This window comes from Aulonocara sp. 'chitande type north' Nkhata Bay, linkage group LG4, assembly GCF_057382095.1.
Source record: "Aulonocara sp. 'chitande type north' Nkhata Bay isolate Kocher_YH1m ecotype deep benthic linkage group LG4, A_spYH_male_GT1.1, whole genome shotgun sequence".
Lineage (NCBI taxonomy): Eukaryota > Metazoa > Chordata > Actinopteri > Cichliformes > Cichlidae > Aulonocara > Aulonocara sp. 'chitande type north' Nkhata Bay.
Window position 1 is genome coordinate 35690250 of NC_141347.1, and position 20577 is coordinate 35710826.

A 20577-nucleotide genomic window follows, 5' to 3' on the forward strand; every position below is an offset into this window, starting at 1 on the left:
GCTGTTGTGTCTGATCTGGTACCTTTCATTTATAGACAAATGTTGATTTATATTTTCTATAAATTATATTATGGCTGGAGCATTCCCCGCATGATTGTTCCAATATAATATTGTACAACTTTTTGCAAAGACAAAAAAATCAAAGCAATCTGCATGCTGGGTTTTCAAATCTTCCAAGTATGAACGTTAACTGCTCACACAACAGTTGGTAACTACTTTTACTGCCCTCTCGTGTCTGCAGTGAGGAACTACAACACAAATGCAGGCAGCAGCATTTCTAAAATACAGCGACCTATAGAAGTGAAATAAGCTGATCTCGTTGCCATAGTGAAGACTTCAAACACTGATCAACACTAAAACGCACACTGATGATCTTGATCATTGATATCTGCCAACTATAATCCAGATGCTGTCCCACATGTGACCTTAGTGACTCCCCACATGAGGTGAAACATCTTCATGAACAGCTGTCATCCACTCAAGACGGTGAAGATGCACAGACGTCTTTATAGAGGTTTAACAAACTGATGTTGTGGTTCCTGTCGTGACCACTGGGGGCAGCACAGATTAGAATACATTTGCCCCTTAAACAGGCAAATTAAACTTGCATTGATGTCATTAATAAGCCAATACATCATATTTTTAAAACTGAGAATCACATGATGATCTTTATTGAACACAATGTGAAGAGACCAGCAGTGAACACACATGCAATACAAAGGTTTGACCAGCAGGTGTCACTGATGTGACTTTGACACAAACAGGTTTGTTTCCTCCACCTTCAGACGAAAAATAAAATAAAAGGGTTTTTTGAGGTTGCTGGTTTCCGGACTTTTGTACCATCAACTGGACCAAATCCAGAGTCCCACAGTTCTCTAAAAACACGAAACACTGTGCTCAGTTCTTCAGAAAAACAGGAGAACATCTGTGAGCAACAAGCTGTCCCGGCCTGTCTTTGTATCAGCTGATAACAGATTACGCCAGGCGGCTGAAATGTGTCCAGACGTGTAATAAAAGCAAGACAAGTGAGCAGTTGCAGCAGATAAATCCTATGACAGTGTGTGTGCAGAACACGTATGTAAAAACAAAAAGCTACGCAGGAAAACTCGCAATGTTAAGACATCTGAAGACATTTTTAAACCACATCAGGCCCTCTGCTCCACCAGAGTGCAAACATGAGCATGAAAAAAATTGGCAGGGCAGGAAAAACCATGGGGAAACTTCCTGTACATTACCACAGACTTTACTCCGTTTAGTTGACTGTTTTGTTAAAATGGCTGCCGGTTCGCTACTGAAAGAAATGATAACGGATCATTTGCCGTTTGACGCCCTCCTCCTGCTTTAAATACTGTCAGCAAGCTTAAAAGTAACCATGTAACTAAAAAAAATAAAAAAGCAAAAACAGAATGAAACGCTCAGAGCGCCACCTGTCAGCCAGAAATCAGTCATCAGCTGTGAAATTGGGACGCATGATTCAGATTTCATTTTAAAGCCTCAGCGTCACATTTTGGATTTCTACATGTTGATCCAGGTCACATAGGTGACCGAGGTTAGAGTCAAGATCAAATCAAAAGTCCCCATAGACTCCCATCTGTACAGCAGAAAGACGTGTTTACAGCCTGCTGTGTGTCAGTTTTTAAGCCTCAACAAAATCTAAATGAGTTCAAAAAAATGTTATGAAGGAAAAATTGTGCACTGAGACCAAAACAGCGTCTGTATCAGGCTGTAAACATGTTTATTTCCGCTTTAAAGTTGCACATTTTTAACATGGGAGTCTATGGGGACTTTTGGAGACAACTAGTGGACGTTGGAGGAACTGCAGCTCGTGGCACTTTTTTAGCCCTGATAATCATCACTTTCAGCCACTGTAGACGTCTGATTTCATGCAGGACTCTAACCGCAGGCTAACATGTAAAGGTCCTGAAATGGAGCGCTTCACCTCAGATATTTCTGTGCTGCAGCCCTGAAGGATCCGATTGGTCAGAGCATTCTGAACGAGCCATTTTTATATGATGCCGACATGTGTGTGGGTTGCTGTTCCCAAACGCCACGTGGCGGTTTATGGATAAAATCTGATTCCTCAGGACTTTTACTGGTTTTGGTTTTATCCTCCTCTATAACCCGTGAAGTCCAAGTAACCCTAACCTGTAGTAACCATAGTAACCCTGTGCTATGAAATTATGCGATTTTCTCAGAAGTCAAACGCCAAAAACGACACAGTCCTTTTAATCATGTCCAAACCTCAGGGTTAGGGGCTCGAGCTACTTCTCATTATCTCTGATGACTTAATAGTGCGTCCACATCAAACAAAGGCTTTGCAGAGGTCATGGCTGCCACTCAGAAATGCAGGACGAGGTTTCTAAAAGTGAAGGGTAAACCATGTAACGTGATATCAGGGTGAATGCTGTGGGGTTCTGAGCGGCTGCAAAGTGGTTCACCCTCCATTTGGTGTGAACACATGAGACCTCACTGGGTAAATGTGCAGATGGAGGACGGCTGAGCTCAATCAGTGTTACTCAGAAAGTGAGAGGACTGCAGGAGAGGGGACAGTTAGTCCTCAGACTGAAACTCTGTCCACGGCCTCGATTACAAACAGCAGAAACCGTCACTGCAGAACCGAGCCGAAGACAGGAGCTGCAGTTTGTGACAAGCAGAAGGAAACGTCGGCAGACGCCGCCGGTTGAAAACTCGCTCCAGCGAGGAAACTCCAGAAGAGAAAGGCTCCTGTTTGAGCTTCAACCCAACAGACGTGCGAGCGGCTTTTTTGTGTGTGTGAGGTGAAAAAAAGAGGAGCAGAAATGTTTGGACTGGGACGCCAGAGGAGCTGGCGTCTTAAAACACGAGCACCTTCCAGCCGGAGTGGACGAAGGAGCAGCCGAAGAAGAGGCAGTCCACCGGCTGGTCCACCAGCCAATCGAACACCACCTCGCGGTTCCCCGAGCCGATCGTCACCCTCAGCTTGAAGTTGCCGCCCTCGCTCGTGTTGTTGTTGCTGATGGGGAACAGGCTCACCACCTCCATGTCAAAGGTGACGGCGGAGCCAACGGTGACAGCAGGCAGCTGGTTGGTCATCTCTTTCCCGTTGACGAAAACGGCACCTGAGGAGAAGAAGTTTGAGAGAATTCAACATTTGTTATTTATCATAAAAAAGAATCGAAGCTGAACTTTAGTTAAATTGAAGTTTGAAGTTTAATTTTCAAGCATCTCGTTTAAATGCTTCCCACAGAGGAATTCTACACTTCAGGAGGTTTTTCCACTCTCCTGTTTTCAGCTTCGGTGATTTTGCTTTAAGTCTCTTTGTCTCCTCGTCTCCGACGATGCTCTGCTCTTTGCTTCTGCATCAACACGTCAGCACCACAGAAACAGTCTGAGTTGATTTGCCTGAAACTCGTCTCCAGACTGTTTCTTCATCTTTGCAGCATCACCAGTTCTTCTTCTTCGACATCTGGTGGGGTTCTTTTTAATTTAATTTTGGCTCCACCTTTCAGTGAGTGGCTTCAAACATTATACATCCCATAACTGGGAATAAATTAAATTATGGTCCATACTCACAATCCTGCCCGGAAATCTAATCCCTATAATGGCTCCATCTCCCACCAGGAGGGAAACCATTGATCTAAAACATGGCGTCCACACAGAAAGCCTCATCAAGAGCAACCTTTCAAAGTATCAGAGCATCAGAACTTGAAGGAAATGACTTTTCAGATCTGATCAACAGAAATTAGAGACTTCAAGAGCAGTTTTTGGAATAATGGAATCTAAACAGTCTGCAGCCTGTTTTTATACTTCAATGAAGCTTAAAGTGCCGCTGTAGGAAAACAGTAGCGTGGTGGTTAGACCCTGTGGATCCGCCATCTGATAGTGACTCCTCCCATTTTAAAGCCTCGACTTTAAACATTGTGTTTAAATGTGTCTAAACAAGAACAATTTGCACTGGCCTCATCATTTATTTACAGTCTTTGAAAAGGACCCATTAGAAATGAATCCGCCACTGAAAATAGTCCCTGACAAGTGCACTATTGTCTCTGGTGTAATTCAGTTTTGTTTGTATTTCACCGATTCACAACTGCAGTCGCCTCAAGGTGCTTGGATTAATACAGAGAAATCCCAACAATCAAACGACCCCCTTTGAGAAAGCACTTGGCGACTGTGGGAAGGAAAAACTCCCCTTTAACAGGAAGAAACCGGCTGGGGGTGAGAGCCTTTCTTATCTGCCAAAAAACAAACATTTTCAAGGAGACTAACGACTTTCAGGCTCGAATCCTCAGCTGTGAGCCACGCAGACTCGCCCTGTACAAGCTGAGTTTTTCAAGTCTATCTGAGGCGGCATACCATTGGTGGAAATGCAGACAGCCTGGTCCCGCTGTAGTGACTCCTCCTCACTCTCGCTGTCTATGCACACGCCCAGACTGTCCCTCCGATCCATCTGACCCGCTGCAGAGATCCTGCACAGACACACAAAAACACGCCGTTAGCATCTAACTGTGGATTTACATATGATCTGTACGTGACGTCCAGGAGAGAAATGGAAAGATCTCCATCTTTAAAGCTTTGTTGTGGGCGTACTTGAACGTGAGCGTCTGGCCGCAGAAGTAGGTGGGCGCTTTGGAGTAGAGGACAGGGCAGCGCGATTGGGAGGAGTCATTGCGCAAAGCGATGTTCTTCCTGCTGCTCAGGATGTAGCCCTCGGTCCCTGAACGCCACTCTGGAAGATAAAACAAACACACAGCGTTCGTTAGCGGACCTGATCTGCTTCAGTTTAAACTTTCAGGTTTCTATATATTAACACGGCTCCATACTGCAGTGGAGACAGAGACGGTCTCTGCTGATAGTACAGAAACACAGAGGTCATGCTGATGTTTCCATTAGATGCTGCCTTCCTGTTAGAGGTGCACTGATTGGCTAGTGACTGCATGAGAAGGCTGCAGCGAGTCCTGCGCACATAAATGCTTACAGGCCTGTGATGATGTCACGGTTCCTGCAAACAATTACCAACGCGACTGCATTCACAGCTCTGTTATTTCAGCTGCAACCCGGGAGGCGTTAAAGGGTCTGAGAGTTAAAAACAGAATGAAAACTGGCAAATATTTTAGAGAAAGGTCACAAACACGAGACAGAGGTCCTTGAAGGACGATAGAGTAATAATATTATTGCTTTAAAGTTATCTGTAGCCAACAGGAGGTGAAATCTCTGTTTCTTACTGGAGCATCTGATTTTAGTGGCTTAAAAGCCTGGAAGGCTTTTGGGAAGAGATGCAGGTCTTTGATTTGCTTTAGTAACTCAGACACGAGTGAACTTCACCGTTTGCTGCTACAGGGTTTCCCTCTCTCGGATGTCTCCACCTACCGTGCGGTGCCAGCGTGGTGTAGCCCGTCTGCGGGATGCTCCAGGGGCTCCACTCGGTGCGACCCTCCCCGCGGGCGCAGACCCTGAACAAATAATCCGTGTGAGGGTCCAAGTGGAGAACCAGGAACTCCGATTCCCGCCCGATGTAGGCGTCCTCATACTGGCTTCCCCCACTGCCGGAGCGCCGGTACTGCAGCCGATAATCTGCAGCCGCGAAGTCCTCGTCCACCTGAAGCACCAACGATAATGTCCAGTTTTAATTAAGATGCAGAATAATGTACTTCCTCATTTCACCAAGTTTTACATTGTAACAACAAATGTCCATATTTGAGCTGCGATTCCTCGGCACAAACTTAAAGGAACACGTGTGTTTCCACCAGAGACTAAATTAACTTCATGATTTTATCCATACAAACAGACGTGCTCGAAGGATTTTGGTGCAGAGAAGACTTCACTGCAGAGGCTGACACTCAGGTGAAGTTTAAATGCTGTGAAAACTCAAACTTAAAGGACTTCTCTGAACTTCTGAAGTCCATTTATGATCAAGAAATGTCAGTAGTAAGTTCAAAGAGCCCTTAATTACACTGGCAGTTTAACCTCCTCATTACACCGACCTTAACTTTCACTGTTTGAGTCGAGTAGTCTGGTTTTCGTCCACAACATTAAAAGTCACACCACTACGAGCGTTTTACAGAGCGAGTGAGCAGCCTGCCTGGGAACTTTTATTTTGAAAGCTGACTGGATCTTCCTACCCACCTCTGTGTGGTGCGATGGGACTTTAAACAATAGGCTCAGCATTATCTCAGATCGTGGGCTTGATAAGGTCTTTTGTTACGCTCTGCAAACTCCAACAAGCTTCCTGCTCAGTCTCTTCACCTGGAAAAGCACCGTGTGTGTCCCGTTTACCCCTGCTGACCTTACACCAGCGAACCAGGATGCTGCCTGGTCTCTCCTGCAGCTCCTCTATCTGGACGGGCGGGTGGGAGGAGACGGCGCCGTGGCGAGCCACCCGGTCCCTCAGCAGGCTCAGCAGGGAGTCATCAAACTGGGCTGAGACACACGGCACGTCCACCAACGCTGGAACCTCTGGCAGGCTGGAAAACACGCACACAGTTCTAAACAGCAGCTGATTAACTTTTTCCTTTAAACACCTGCAGCGAAACACCTTCGCCCGTATCACCTGTCCAGCTGGATGTGCATGGCCTTCTTCGTGAAGCTGCCCAGTTTGTCCTCCTTTTCTCCAAGACCACATCGCAGAGCTGCTTCTCCTGCAGAGAATAAGCATGGATCATCTTTCTGGGCTTGCTTTTGCTCTGAATAATTGTGAAAACTGTGGTGGCTGTAAATCATCGTCTCTCCTTCTTGAAAATAATAGTTTGCAGCTGTGTTCGTGGCAGCGTTTGTGCGACCCACCCTCTCTCAGCAGCTCGTCGGCCTGGCCCACGCCGTGCTCGATCAGGCTCTGACAGTCGTCCAACGGCTTGATGCTGTCGGCCTCGATGGTGTCGACCTCGGTCAGGAGGTTAGCCAGCCGCTCCGCCAGCAGTCGAGTAGCCGCCGCCTGCAGCTCGGCAAAGTGCTTCCGGAGGGTCTCGCGGGCCTGACCCGAGCTGCCTCGAATCTGAGCCACCAATCAAAGAGGAAGAAGGTAAAAACAGGTGAGGACGCGACTCCGAGAGAGAACGACATAACCGAGTGTTTCTGTCATCAGACGTCTCCTCGTTAGCTTTATTGGTGCTAATTGTTGCTGTTTTGTGTTTTCTTTTGTCTTTGCTCGTTTCAGCTCCTGAACAGATTTTAGCCAAAGAGTGAGCTCTGAAATAAACATAAAGGGGCTGCGTGAAGGGAAAATATAACATTTAAAGGCAGTGTGGCAGATCGTCAGCACACTAATTGTAACATAAGCTGAAAAATAACAACAATAATAATGCAAATTCAAAAGTACCAAATTTCGACCTGCCAGTGTCGTCTGAGCGCTCAGTCTCAAGACCATCAAGGAAAAAAATGAGTTCATCTGGAATCTGATGTGAAAACACGTTTCTAAAAGTCGGGTCGGGGTCGTGTTTCCCACTGAGGAGCATCTTCTCTCCTTCAACATCTGTAAACATCTGTGAGCTGAGCAGCTGCTGCACTGTTGGGAGACAAATGCCTGATGGAGGATTGTCGCTGCTCAGCAGTCCTGGCTCTTCTTTGTCCTGTTGTGGGTTCGTGAAGCTCCAGATGAGCTCATCCGGTGAAAGGTCGCACAGACGGTGATTTCTGGAAGTGTTTTTGAGCCCGTGCACTCGTTTCCATCCCAGAATCGTGCCTGTTTTTAATGCAGCGCTGCCTGAGTGCCTGAAGATCACGGGTACCTGCCTCATCTCAGAGCCTTTTGATGAGATTATATTGAGTTGGTTGTAGAAACGTTTACTTTGCCCGTCTCCAGCAGCCACAGAGACCCACAGTCTGTGCTGAGATGCACAAATCATCACCTTCTGTATTTATTTACGGTGCACACAGCGTCCCAGCTGTTGTGGGGTTGTACTTTAAGCGCTTATAAATCAGGAAACATTCAGAGTATAAAGGTAAAGTTCTGCAGGGCTTCATCACACGTACTGAAGTTATTATACATTAAAAACACAGTCGGTTGATTCTGGGGTTTCGTTTGGGAGGAACCGATAGAGTTTCATTGAATGACCAGCCACAGTTACGCCGCAGTTAGCGCTATGACAGGTTACACCTCACACAGAGGCGGTGCGGACCGTCTGCACACACCAGCAGCTCATCAGGAAGCTGACTTACTCGTCATCTGCAGCGGCGGAGGTCATGTTTCAGTTCCTCTTTGCAGAACACACAGAGTGAGATTTCACAATGAGTACACGGAGAGCGACGGCAGGAAACGGAAGGCTGATTGACAACTGCTGCACTGATAAAGCAGGGACTGTATGACGACGGAAAGCCGCTCTGCCAGAGTACACTCGGATCTTTTTGTGTGTGTGAGCAGTTCTCCAGCAGAGGCATCATATCCTGAGGATTATCAGCTGGACACAGATGAGCAATTATCAATATTTTGGGATTTGAAAAGTAAAATAAGACTAAAGATATGATCCAAACACGAGGCAGGACAGAAATAGTTTTCCTCTTACAAGAAGAGAGATGCTGCAGTGATAGCATTGTCTCAGATCTCAAACACACACTTTGGTATCCCTTATTCGCTCTGTGTGTGTGTGTGTGTGTGTGTGTGTGTGTGTGTGTGTGTGTGTGTGTGTGTGTGTGTGTGTGTGTGTGTGTGTGTGTGTGTGTGTGTGTGTGTGTGTTGTTTCCTGGACTATAATCTGGTGGGGAGCCGTCTCCCTCTGTGGGAAATCGGGGGGTCATGGGAAAGAAAAGAAAGCACATCTCGATCCAGGATAACGTTCGATGGAACAGCTGAGGGAGGTGGAGGGAGTCTCAGCTGCACTAACAAAACAAATGAAACACATCCCACATCGAATTTTACTAACAAGTCTAATAAGTCTGCAGATTGTTTCTCTGGATGAGGCAAACTGTACGTGTGTGTGGATCAGCTGGAGGGGCTCAGGTTTGCTTTGTGATACATTATGTGCTCTGGACCGCACTGATTCAGTTAGCGTGGCGACTCTTGCAGGAGACAAAATACTGATGGAAAGGCAGACAGGAATTCAAAGTAACCGGATCACAGACAGCAGCACCAGCAGCAACCCTCTGATAGAGATCATGTCAGAGAAAGATAAAAACTGGAAAAAAAAGGCAGATTTACCAACTGGAAGTCGCTCGTGGAGCAAAGGAATACATGATTATGCCCCAGGTCACCTACATATTACACCTACGGGAGCAGCTCAGCCGTGCCATCAAGTCATCAGAGCGTCAGCGACTTCTGAACATTTAGTTTGCAATAAAAGCACTTACAGTTCCTTCCATCCATCCCCTTCTGCTTATCCTTATCTGCTTACCAGGAAATCTCCTTTTTAACTTCTTTATTAGTGTTTTTAGCCACTTTATGTGTAAGTAACCTAACAAGCTTAGGCTGAAAGGGGGGTGGGGTCAACTTCAAATATAACCCTGAACAGTGTAGGTGATTATCAGCTGCACAGGGCTGGAGCCTGTCCTCGCTGCCAGAGAGGCGGGGTACAGCTAAACACATCCAATCAGAGAGACGCGACACACTCTCACACCCACACCTACAGCCAATTAAGAATCACTAAAAGAAGAGATGTTTGAACCCAGAATCATCCACTACTGCCCCCTGGTGGCGGCATTTTTAGGTATATTTTGAATTTAATGGCTGCCATCCTGTCCTGGTTAGTCGGCGCTCTCGTCCCTCAGCTTTTCTGTCGCTCCATTTTCATTGGAAGATGGTCTTTATGGTAAAATAACCTCCCCCGCCAACTCTATGCCTTCCCCTCAATAATCTATAGATACCCATTTTTATACCACCATGTGCACACGTCTATGTCCGTCATTTTAACCAGACCAACTCACTGTTGGAGCCCCCTGTGGAGATTAGAGGAACTGCAGTTGCTGCTTATTCTGAATGAAAAAACAACAATCCCATATTTTATGTTCTTGGACCAAAATCTGCCTCGTTTCTCTCCCGCTCTCCTTTTTTAATCTCTCCTCTAAGGATCGCTGTCCGTCCACAGCGACAGGAAACAGCAGCATTGTTTACTGCGAGCAGCTGGAGGGGTAAAACTAGACAGCAGGGGGAAGGAAGAGATAGCAGAGAGGGAGGGAGGGGGGAGAATTTACTCTCCCGGGATTCTTCTGAGTCAGGAGCGAAGACAAATCACACCGCCTGGGCCTGCACGAGTCTTTCAGAGTGAGCGGGTGCAGTGAAACCGACAAAGAAAGCACTGAGGGAGTGAAGCGCATCACAGGAGGAGGGAAACACGAGGCCTGAGCTTCACAACAGATCACAAATCAGGATGCAGTACCTGTTTACGGGCCTGGTTGAGGCCATGCAGGCGCTGCTGGAGTTCGCTGCGGTAGTTCTGCGCCGCCTCGATGCTTTCCTTCGCCTCCTGCAGCAACACGTCCACCTCCACAGACATCCTCCCGGCCTGCTGTCACACACGAGGGAGGGATACTTACTAAACACACCCAGAACGCAGCGTAACCTGAAACTAAGCACTTAGAAGATGTATTTGCACAGATGACAGAGGCTGAAAAATGACTCCAGCAAACAGAATCAGGCCTCAGTAATCATGTTGTTTTTAAATCACAGACAAAACAGAAACGTGTTGTCCCTGAGAGGCACACGGTGTCCCGAATGCCCTGCTTCATCTTCTGTTTTACCTCGAGTGTGACCATAATTTACAACATGAACATCGAGTTGTATCACAAAGCCTGCAAACTAAAGACTGGGACCATAACCTGGCTGTAAAGTGTTTCAGGTTTCTCTACATTCAGACCACAGGAGTCGCCCCCTGCTGGCCATTAGAAAGGACACAGGCTTAAGGCACCTTTGCATTGAATTAACTGTTTACGGCACAAAGCGAGTGACTCAGAGTGACTGAGCGGACACCAGCGTGTCCTGTAGCTGGTCGTGACTCATCGATGCAGACGTCTCATTGGACAAACGGCCCACAGCGTTCTTCATAATTCACCTCTGCAGAGGCGCTGCTGTGGCTAATAACCAATAACAGAGTAAGACTCGATCTTCTGCTAGAAAAACTACAAGTCAACCAAGTGCGTTGAGCATTTTCAGTGACAGAGGAAATGAGAAAACAAGTAAACCACTTCCTCTGCTGCCAGCCAGCCGCAGTACCAGCCGCTTTACGACACGGCGAAAACACAGGACTTCTGGTTTCATTGCAGCGGCGTGGGACCACATTCTTCACGACCTTTACGTACAATGCTCAGTGTGGTCCACCGGCCTCACATAACTACGAAAATAAAACCCCACAATGATCATAAACACGCTTTAATGAGCCTCTTCCTGTGACCTTAATATGATTATCAAACATCAGTAACATAATGCTTTGTTACTGATTTTGGCTTCATTTTAATGTCAAAAGCAACGACTGGAAAACTGATAGCATGGAGTTCGTCTAGTTTTAAAACTGCAGCTCTGTCCGTCTTCACGTCTCTGCACCGGGAGCCAAATGACCTCTAAGACCACTTTTACAACAGCAGACACTCAGGTTTATCAGAGTAATCAAGGCTGGAGGGTCCCTGAGCTCTTTAGTGTTTTAAAGCAGCAAGTTTAATTTTTAGACATTTTTTAGCCCTCAAATGATTTTTGTGGACCTCGTTTTTGTCGATCGTTTAAAGGAAGCTACAGTTTTAGCATCCACAGACTATTAAACCTAGAACATCCAAATAAAAACATTATTATGGTATTCTGGATTTTATTTATTTTAACTTTATCCTCCCTAAAAATCCAGTTCCCTCACGGCTAAACCGTTCACTTCACTTTGAGTCATTTAGTTTATTCATTGGACTCGAATCCGAGAGGAATCGTGTGAATCGATGCTTTCCTCGAAGCGTTCCCAAACCAGCAGAGATCACTCCAGAGTGTCCTGGGTCCACTCCAGAGCCTTCTCCCAGCTGGACATTCCTGAAACACCTCAGCTAGGAGGGGCCCAGGAGGCATCTCAGCTGGCTCCTTTCAGTTTGGAGGAGCAGCTCCACTCTGATATGTCAGTGTAGGGTCTCAGTCATCCGGGTCATGGTAGTCTTAGGAGCTTGGAAAGAAACTGACTGGACTCCTTTAAGTTTTGTGAGGATGTTTCACCTCTCATCAAATGACAAGATAAAGGAAAACCCCCACTAAGGTTTAAATTCCTGGGACTCTCCACCTGGATTTGGTTTCAGAACTGGAGAAGCTTCTCGGATCAGAGGTGAAATTCACGGGAATTAAAGAAATCCAGTCACTTTCTTTCTAAGCTCTACTCTGATGTCTTCACTCTCTGTCTAAAGCAGAACCCAGATGTCTCATTTCTGCCTCTTTCATCTATGATCTTATTCCTTCAGACCCATAGCTCGTGGCCACAGATGAGGAATGTAGATTGACAGTTAAACCAACAGCTTCACTCTCAGTTCTTTCTTTAGCACAACAGGCTGTTAAAGGGTCTACATCACTAATCAACCTGCTCCAGCCTCCCTCTCACCATGACAAAAACCCAGAGATACTTGAAATTCTCCACATGAGGCAGCAACTAGTTTTAAATCCACCCTAATCTGGCCTCGGACCTTGAGGTGCCGATTCTCATCCCAGCTGCAAAGCATCCCAGCAGAAGTTGGAGGTTACCTCGTAACGAGGCCAGCAGAGCCTCTTCTTCCACCAAAAGAGGAGATCACACAGCAGGTCTGGCCAACATGCACTGGAAATATTCCTGATTTACTGACACAATGTGGATCAAGCTCTCACAAGTAACCAAGGCTTCAAAATGTAGTAGAGTAAAGGCTTTGGCACAAAGCTTTACAAGAAGTCTGCATATTTTAGCTTCTTCTTTATAGGGCTGCTCAATTAATCGAATTTTAATCACGATTACGATCTGGGCTTTCAACGATCATTAAAAATGACTGAGCCGATTATTAGCCCCTCCCTCATTTATCCGCGACACCTTAAAGGCCGGTCCGTGAAAATATTGTCGGGCATAAACCGGTCCGTGGCGCAAAAAAGGTTGGAGACCGCTGATTAAGAGGACCCGAGGGAAGCTCGGAAAGCTAAGCAGAAGTTATTTGGAGAGTGACTGCCGTTGGTTGAAAAGAGAGTTTAAAAAAAAAACTTCAGTGGTGTTGCACACTATTTTATATTATTTTTCTAAAGTCATTGTTAACCCTTTAAAGCCGGTCAGAGCAGCACGCTCCGTTTTGCGTAACTATTTTTAAATCCCTGTAGAACCTGAACCGTGTAAGCTATCGCAATAATTTGTTTTGCATATGAAACCGGAGGAGTTGTACTTACATCTGATGCCATCAGCTTGTCCTCGGTCACGGTTTCGTTCCACATATAGCTTTGCAAAAATTGCATAAAAAGCGCTTGCAGGAACAAAAACATAATATTCCAGAAACACGCTTTGCCGTTCCTATCAGCTGTTCGTAACACTTCCCACAGTGAAATGATGCACCTGCTGTTTTCTTTGCAAATTTGCATCATAGGATTGTTTTTTGTTTTTCCTGCAGTATATAAAAATTGCTGTATCTCCAAAATAAAACTATGAAGACACTCAAAATAAATTTCCTGTTGTTGTAAACTATTTTTTGCAACTTTATTGTATTTAAAGTTTTGAGGGATAAACCTCTTAAATTTCTCCAAGTAGAAATATATGTAAACAAAACAAAAGCGATTTTCAATTTTTTTTGTAGTTTATTGCACTTTTTTGCAATTTATGTAATTACTATGCACTTAATGCATACATATTATTAAAATATGGGCTATAACAGTTGTATTGATGTATAGCAACTTGAAATGCTCCTACAAATGGCACTACAGCATGTAAAAAAAATAATATAAGCTCTGGTGGACTTGGTTCTATAGTAGGTCTTAAAGGGTTAAATAAATATCGTCAAATAATCGTGATCTCAATTTCAGTGAAAATAATCGTGATTATCATTTTTGCCATAATCGAGCAGCCCTACTTCTTTATTTAGCTGTGCTCTCAGCTCTGTGCTGCTTCGTTTTATGTTCAGGATACAGCGTTGGAAATAATCGTTTCATCACTTCCACCTCACTTGATTTGCATGTCACTGAGTAAAATAAGACAAACATGACTTAGTGCTTGGTGAAGAAACCCTGATTAGTGTAAGACGTTTGCACACATTTACACCCACTCCTCTTTGCAGAAACTCTGTAATCTTTTGGGTTTCTTCTTCTCAAAGCTTCAGCTCACTCCGCAAATTTTCAGACTGGACTGAGGTCTGGCTAGGCCACTTGTCTATGTTTTGGGTTACTGTCATGCTTGAAGACCAGTACAAAGATATTATGGAAACGGCCCCATGCACTGGCCCCTCAATGCGATGAAGTCATCCAGTAGCCCTAAAAAACAGCCCCAAAGCATAACGTCTCCACCTCTGTGCTCGACTGGGGATGGTGTTCTTTTGGTCATGCTCAGCATATCTATTACGCCAAACATGGCGGGTCGAGTTGATGCTTTAGACGTTCAGTGGCAAACTTACGACGTGCCTGTACATGCGCACTCTTGAGCAGGGGGACCTGCAAGATTTCAGTGCACTGCAGTGTGCTATCAGCGGTGTTCTTGGTGACCGTGGTCCCGACTGCCTTCAGTTTGATAATGAGCTCCTCCCGTGTGATTTTGGGCTGATCTTCCACCTTTCTCATGATCATCCTCACCCCACAAGCAAAGATCTTGCACGGAGCTCCAGACCGATGGTGACTGATAGTCTTTTTATCAGCGTCTTCCTGATGGGCCGTCCATTTTCCCCTGACAGCCTTTGCATGTTGGTCTTTCCCAACCTTGCTGGAGAGGCTGGAACATTTTCTGTGGACAGGTAAGCTTTGAACACACACCGAGTTGCGAACAGGAGAAGCAGTTATTCCTGCTGGGTTGTAGGGGATCAAATACTTCTTTCTCCCAGTAGCATGCAAATCCTTTTTTAACTTTTATGTAATGTGGTTTTTTTTCCTGGATTTTTCCTAGGAGCACCAATCAGCTGCAGGAGCGTAGCTGGACTCTTATTGGATGGATCTGGACACTCAAAGCCCACGAACAGACAAGACATTAGTCACAGGAACATATCTAATCTTACCTGCATGATGGAAAGCATCACCTGAGTTCAATTATTCAAAGTACTCTGAGATAAGTGAACATGAGCAGTGTAATGTCAAAGTACTGTAACAGCCTCCACTTTAATAATTATTTTAATGTAAGTTTGAAAATTAATACCATAAAACAAATACCAAATTCAGCCACAAACCTCTGAGAGAAGCAGCAACTTTGTGTCCTCACAAAGGGGATAAAAGCAGCACGGAAATCTCTGTAGACAGAATGAAAGTGAAGGTGAGGTGAATTACCACCAGCCTTCAACGTCTTCCTGTCAGAGGTGTCCGCTGACAGGTTACACGTTTAAAACCGATCCTTTATCTCATCGATTAATCTGTTTATTTCACAGGTTTCCCAGAAATTGTGGTGTTTATTTTCTCTCAATGTTTACCCGACAAACATTCATACCTAATCCTTTAAACTCATGTGATCTGATAGTTCCTGTGCTTGTATTTAAAACCACATTTAAAGGTTTCTTTGTATTCTTCTTTATTTTTGGGGTGAATGTGAGATAACAAAATAAAAAAAAACATTAAAAATGACTCATTATATATAGTAAGAAATTATATATTTAGAGTCTTTTTTGCATGATAATAACTCCTCTGAGCACAGCTTTTACACCACTGCTTTGGGGCTAATATTCACCTACATTTGGTGCTTGTTGAGTGAATTTAGGACCCTGGAAGGAGGTCTCGGAGGAGTATAAATACTCCAGTTCTGAATCTATTTTGGTGAAGGCAATGTTGGAAAAAATATCTTTTTGTTGACATAGAACAATGAAATATATCACAAAAACGCTGGATTAAATGATCTTCATGCTACAGAATATCTGGCTTGGACCTTCATGTACCTTCCGATGCTTCGGCAACATTCAGTGACGCGCTGGATCGCGAGTTTTGTCTCTATGTGAAGCAGGTGCGTTAAGTCTGAGCCAAGTCCTTCTCAAAGCTGAAAGTAATGCCGCTACCTGCTGCGGTCGGCCACGCTTCCTTTAAAGCATCTAAAGAGGAAGTTACTAAAATGCATCACGCTCCCGCCACATACAGTATGCAAAGTGTCACATGTGGTCCGCTGCTGCAGGTTATGGAGGAAAGGCATAATCTATACAAGAAATCCAGCACAGCAAATGCTTTTTTAACCTTTAACCCCTGCTAATGAGTCCTGGTGATTAAAGTGAAACTTGGAGATAAGTCGAATAATTTATACTGTAAACTCCAGTGTGATTTAAAAAAACCCTCAAAAACTAAAGTTAAAATTACTTCAGTGGAGTTTTGCTACTGTGCAAAAGTCTTGAGCCACCCCTTAGTGCTCCGAGGAAAATAAGAAAAAGGTGCAGCGATGTATCGAAACGTGCAATCATGCATAGAAACACAGTGTGTAAGAGAAAACATTTACCAAATAAATGCATTTGGTATTTTTCAGCACAGCCTGAACTCTCAGGCAGCTTTCTGTGATTTAAGTATCTGTTCTCCAGATTCTTGAAGGACATTCAAAGCTCTCTGGATGTTTCTGCTCTCTGTCAGGACGATCCCACGCTGCTTCAGTCACGTTGAGGTCCGGTCTGATCCATGACTGATGCTGTTTGTGTGTTTTTCTATCCAGGTACGTTTTTACTGCATTGGCAGTGTGTTTGAGATCATTGCATTCAGAGGATTTCCAGATGGTACAGCATGGTGGAACAAAACGGGATGTCCAACAGCACGTGCTGAAATGCAGCTCCCAACAATGGCAGAGCCTCCGCCATGTTTTCCAGACGGCTGCAGACTCACTGCTGTAGCTCTCTGCTGACTTCGTCCATAAACACTGGACATGATTAGAACGAGACATTTCAAATCCAGATTCGTCTGTAACACCTGTTTTGCTGATTTTCAGTCCAGTTCTTGTGTAATTTTTATACGTCAGCCTTTTCTTTCTGTTTCCCTTCGTAAGAATGGCGTCTCAACAGCCGCCCTTCCACTGAGACCATCTCTGATGAGGCTTCAGTGAGCAGTAGATGGATCAGCTGACGGTACAGATGCATCTCTCTTTGCTCTTTTCCTTTTTCTCGTTTCTTAATGACTTTCACATGCTGTTCATCTGCTGTAGATATTTTTTGTCCTCCACTTGTTCAGTTTTAAGGATACACTGCACAACATGCCAAAATATGCCAAGTTTTTGGCTAATAGCTCTCTTTGGGAATCACTTTGCTGCTGTTATTCCTGTCAAACTTTTACCTTTAGCATTTTTAATACATTCATCTAAAGAAATGAGAACAGGCTGTGCTTTTGTGACAGGCTGCTAGTAACAAAATGCAAAGATACAATTTGAAGATGGATCTTTGCTGTGTAGACACAACACTGGTTCTCCCTTCAGCTGCGTACTTTTTATATCCGAATGGTTAATAGGTCAGTGTTTAAAACCAGTAAACCTGTGAAAATGGTCAGGTACAAGGACTGGACTGAAAATGAGTGAAAACACAGCCAGTGAAGAACTTTGAAAGACCTTCAGAGAGCTGGAGAACTTTTGACGAGCACTTCAAAAAACTATTACACTAAAATCTGGCTCATTTGAAATAAAACAAAGAAATTAGGGGTGGCTCAAGATTTTCGCACAGTCCTGCCATACCAATCACCTGAATCAAACTAAACAGGACGTTTTCTGTTGATGCACAGACAGACAACCGACCAGAGATCCAGTGTCATGCCTCCAAACAAAACCCCAGTATATATATATTTATACACATGAATGCAAATAAGTATGCAGGCATGCAGTCACTTTGACTTAAACAGCGCCCACTGCTAACACTGCTCCTCGACTCTCACGCTCCTTTAACAGCCCAGACATTGTTTTACATCCTTCAAAGAGAGGGGTGCAGGCCCTCTCTCCCTCTGTCTCTGTAATCCTGTGGCTTATAATCCCTCTCTCTGAGCGCTCAGCCAGGTCGACTTGGTTTCCCTCTCTGTTTAGATGACACGGGTGTGGATAGAAACAAATGAACAGGAATTTCTCCTCCTACTTTTTATTTATTCTCTAAAGAGTTCAGCCGTCTGTGTCTCTGGGATATTTAGGTCAACCTGCATGGAGCCATGACCCGCTGTCCTGCTTTCAAGCTCCCCCACACCGTTTACAGTCTCACAAATATATGTGTGCTGCAGCGGGGCTCCTGTGACACTTTAGCAGTCAAAAATCAATGCTTTTTAAGATCTGTGTGTAATTAAATGAAGCCTACAGTGTGTCAAAAATAGGCCTTATAGTTCAGCTTTTATAAACAAGCTCTAACTACAAGTTGGGTATGCAATTATCCAATCAACAAAGGCATGCTTCTCTTTGCCACACATGACAGTTGAGTCAATCTCTTGTGAATTTTTGGACTATTAAGCTGTTTTACTGTCTAAGCACAAGTATTTTAGCCACAGACGCAGGGTGTTTCTCACTTTTTCTCATTATTATACAAGATTTCCTCCACAAGGAATACTTCCGCCTTACCCACAACAACTTTTTGTGCATTGTTGAGACATCCTAAAATGTGCATCTCCACTCATGCTCTACTTGTGCAACAGTCTTTGCTTCAATACACATCAGGGAGCAGGGCTGTAAACACTTATCTAATGCTGCCCTAGACGGAGAAAGAAAACACTGAATTTGTATCACGATGGTTATAGTGTGTACTGTGTACTACATACTGTTTCGTGAACGGGAAATTAAGCTGTTGAGGCTGTAAATAGGTCATTTTTCATGACCTTAGTTCGGATTTTAGCTTCATGCTAAACAAGCACAAGTTTCCAAGAAGAAACTAGAAGATGCAACCTTTCAAATGAAGTCTCATTTGGGTGAAGAGTCAATAAAATGTTTGGATGCTAAGAGGTTAAAATACGGTATGCCAACAATAAAAACAATAAAGATGACACATTGCATGTCAGAAGGCACAAACATATCCTCTACATCAAAAGTGTTCTGAATATATATTAAAATCAACCTCAGTGTTGCATTTAAATGCCCCAAAATGTGTGGATTTGAATGTAAAGTTGATAAAGCCCAGCTAGAAGGTCCCTAAAGAGGCCTGAGGCAGCTCCTCTGAGCAAGCTGCACATGCAACAGGAAAGCTATGACAGGCACTCAAGTGCAAACCCACGCTATTATTATTATTAACAGCGCAGGAGGCATCAGACATGTCGTGGCTCGCTTCTGTTACTTCCGTATTTTGCAGTTATTTTCTAGATAAACTCCCGCCCACCACCAACTGCAGGGGCTTCTCCAGTCTTTTTAAAAGTGCTCGAGAATGCATAAAATGTGTGACTGCATAGCTCACTCTGCGTGGTTTCTCATGCTCTGGAGCTCCAACAGTTGAGTTGAGCCGAACTCTGCTGGAAAAACTCCCATTTTTAAGTTTGTGCTGGTGTCGGCAAACAATAATAAGTCATAACAAAACAGTACATTGTTTTTTATTATAAATAAGTTGTTTAAAATAATTCGGCATGAAAACTATTTAAAAGTAATAACACTCTTGACTGAAAGTCTAACCTAAAGGACAGTACGTGCTGTTCGTGTAAGTGAAAGAGGACGGCGATAATACGATAATGACAGAAGAATTGAAAATATAGAGCTGCTCTTGTCGTCTTTAAAAAATCAAGAATACATAAAATGTTTAATAAGGTAAGTCACGCCGCATAATTTCTCACATTTTTGGTCCTGGGATGTCTTTTAAAGTCGGGTTGAGCCGAACTCCGTTAGAAAATCACCAGTTTTCCAAGTTTACGCGAGTGGCAGCAAAAACGATCAATCATAGTAAAATATTATTTACTTTGAAAAGATTTACAACGTGTTAAAAACAAATCGGCATGGAATATTTTTAGCAGGTAGCAACTTTTTCCATGAAAACCCAAACTTAATGGATGCTTCGTGCTGCTTGTCAGGCTGAATTTAAGAGGATGAGGAGAGCGTTCGACCAACTGCCGAGAAAGTTGTAAAGTATGAGGCGTAAACTGGTAATAAAGAGGTGATGAAGAGGGACGACAAAGAGTAGATATACACGAGTTGGTGTTGAGACTAGTTTGTCGTCAGCTTCTCAGAATAAGGTCGGAAACCTGAGAAAAAGTTGAAGCTTGCTTGTTGTGGAAAAAAGACAATGAAATCGGAGCACGCTTGAGAGAACAAACACAACACACACATTAATCACGACAACAAGACAACCGACACATCGACTAAATCAACAGCCCTTCTTAACATGCGGCGGTAAAAACCCCAGCCGTACCTGTTTTAGTGCTTTCTGGTGGCCATTTCTTCCCGAGAGTTATGAATCAGCTCGAAGCCGCCGCCACACCGATATGCCCAAGTTTTCACTCAAGTCCAAAAATGACACTTCCGAGGCTTTAAGGGCAGCAGCCAATCACAGAGGAAGTCGCTTCGAACGACAAGACAATCAACCAATAGGAGTAAGATATTCTCTCTTTTCCCCACCCTAATCAGACTAACCTTCTAATCGAAGTGGAACTGATGGAAGTTAAGCGACCGACTTAGTATGGAA

At 44.3% G+C, this 20577-nt stretch overlaps 1 protein-coding gene across 3 annotated transcripts; it reads right to left on the reverse strand.

Moving 5' to 3' along the window:
- Nucleotides 1–639: 639 nt before the first annotated feature.
- On the reverse strand, nucleotides 640–20464 carry crlf3 (cytokine receptor-like factor 3). 3 transcript variants are annotated; one of them, XM_086290169.1, is made up of 9 exons: nucleotides 20305–20464; nucleotides 10281–10409; nucleotides 6760–6967; nucleotides 6527–6614; nucleotides 6263–6440; nucleotides 5347–5575; nucleotides 4567–4705; nucleotides 4333–4445; nucleotides 640–3098 (listed from the first exon to the last, which is right to left on the reverse strand). In XM_086290169.1, exons 2-9 carry the CDS (start codon nucleotides 10395–10397, stop codon nucleotides 2833–2835), a joined length of 1338 nt encoding a protein of 445 aa, XP_086146295.1. In that variant the 5' UTR covers nucleotides 10398–10409; nucleotides 20305–20464; the 3' UTR covers nucleotides 640–2832. The 3 variants fall into 3 exon arrangements, with proteins under 3 accessions (XP_086146295.1, XP_086146296.1, XP_086146294.1); XM_086290170.1 differs by having other exon boundaries at nucleotides 10281–10406; nucleotides 20305–20446; XM_086290168.1 differs by lacking the exon at nucleotides 20305–20464 and adding an exon at nucleotides 10642–10660.
- Between the last annotated feature and the right edge of the window lie 113 nt (nucleotides 20465–20577).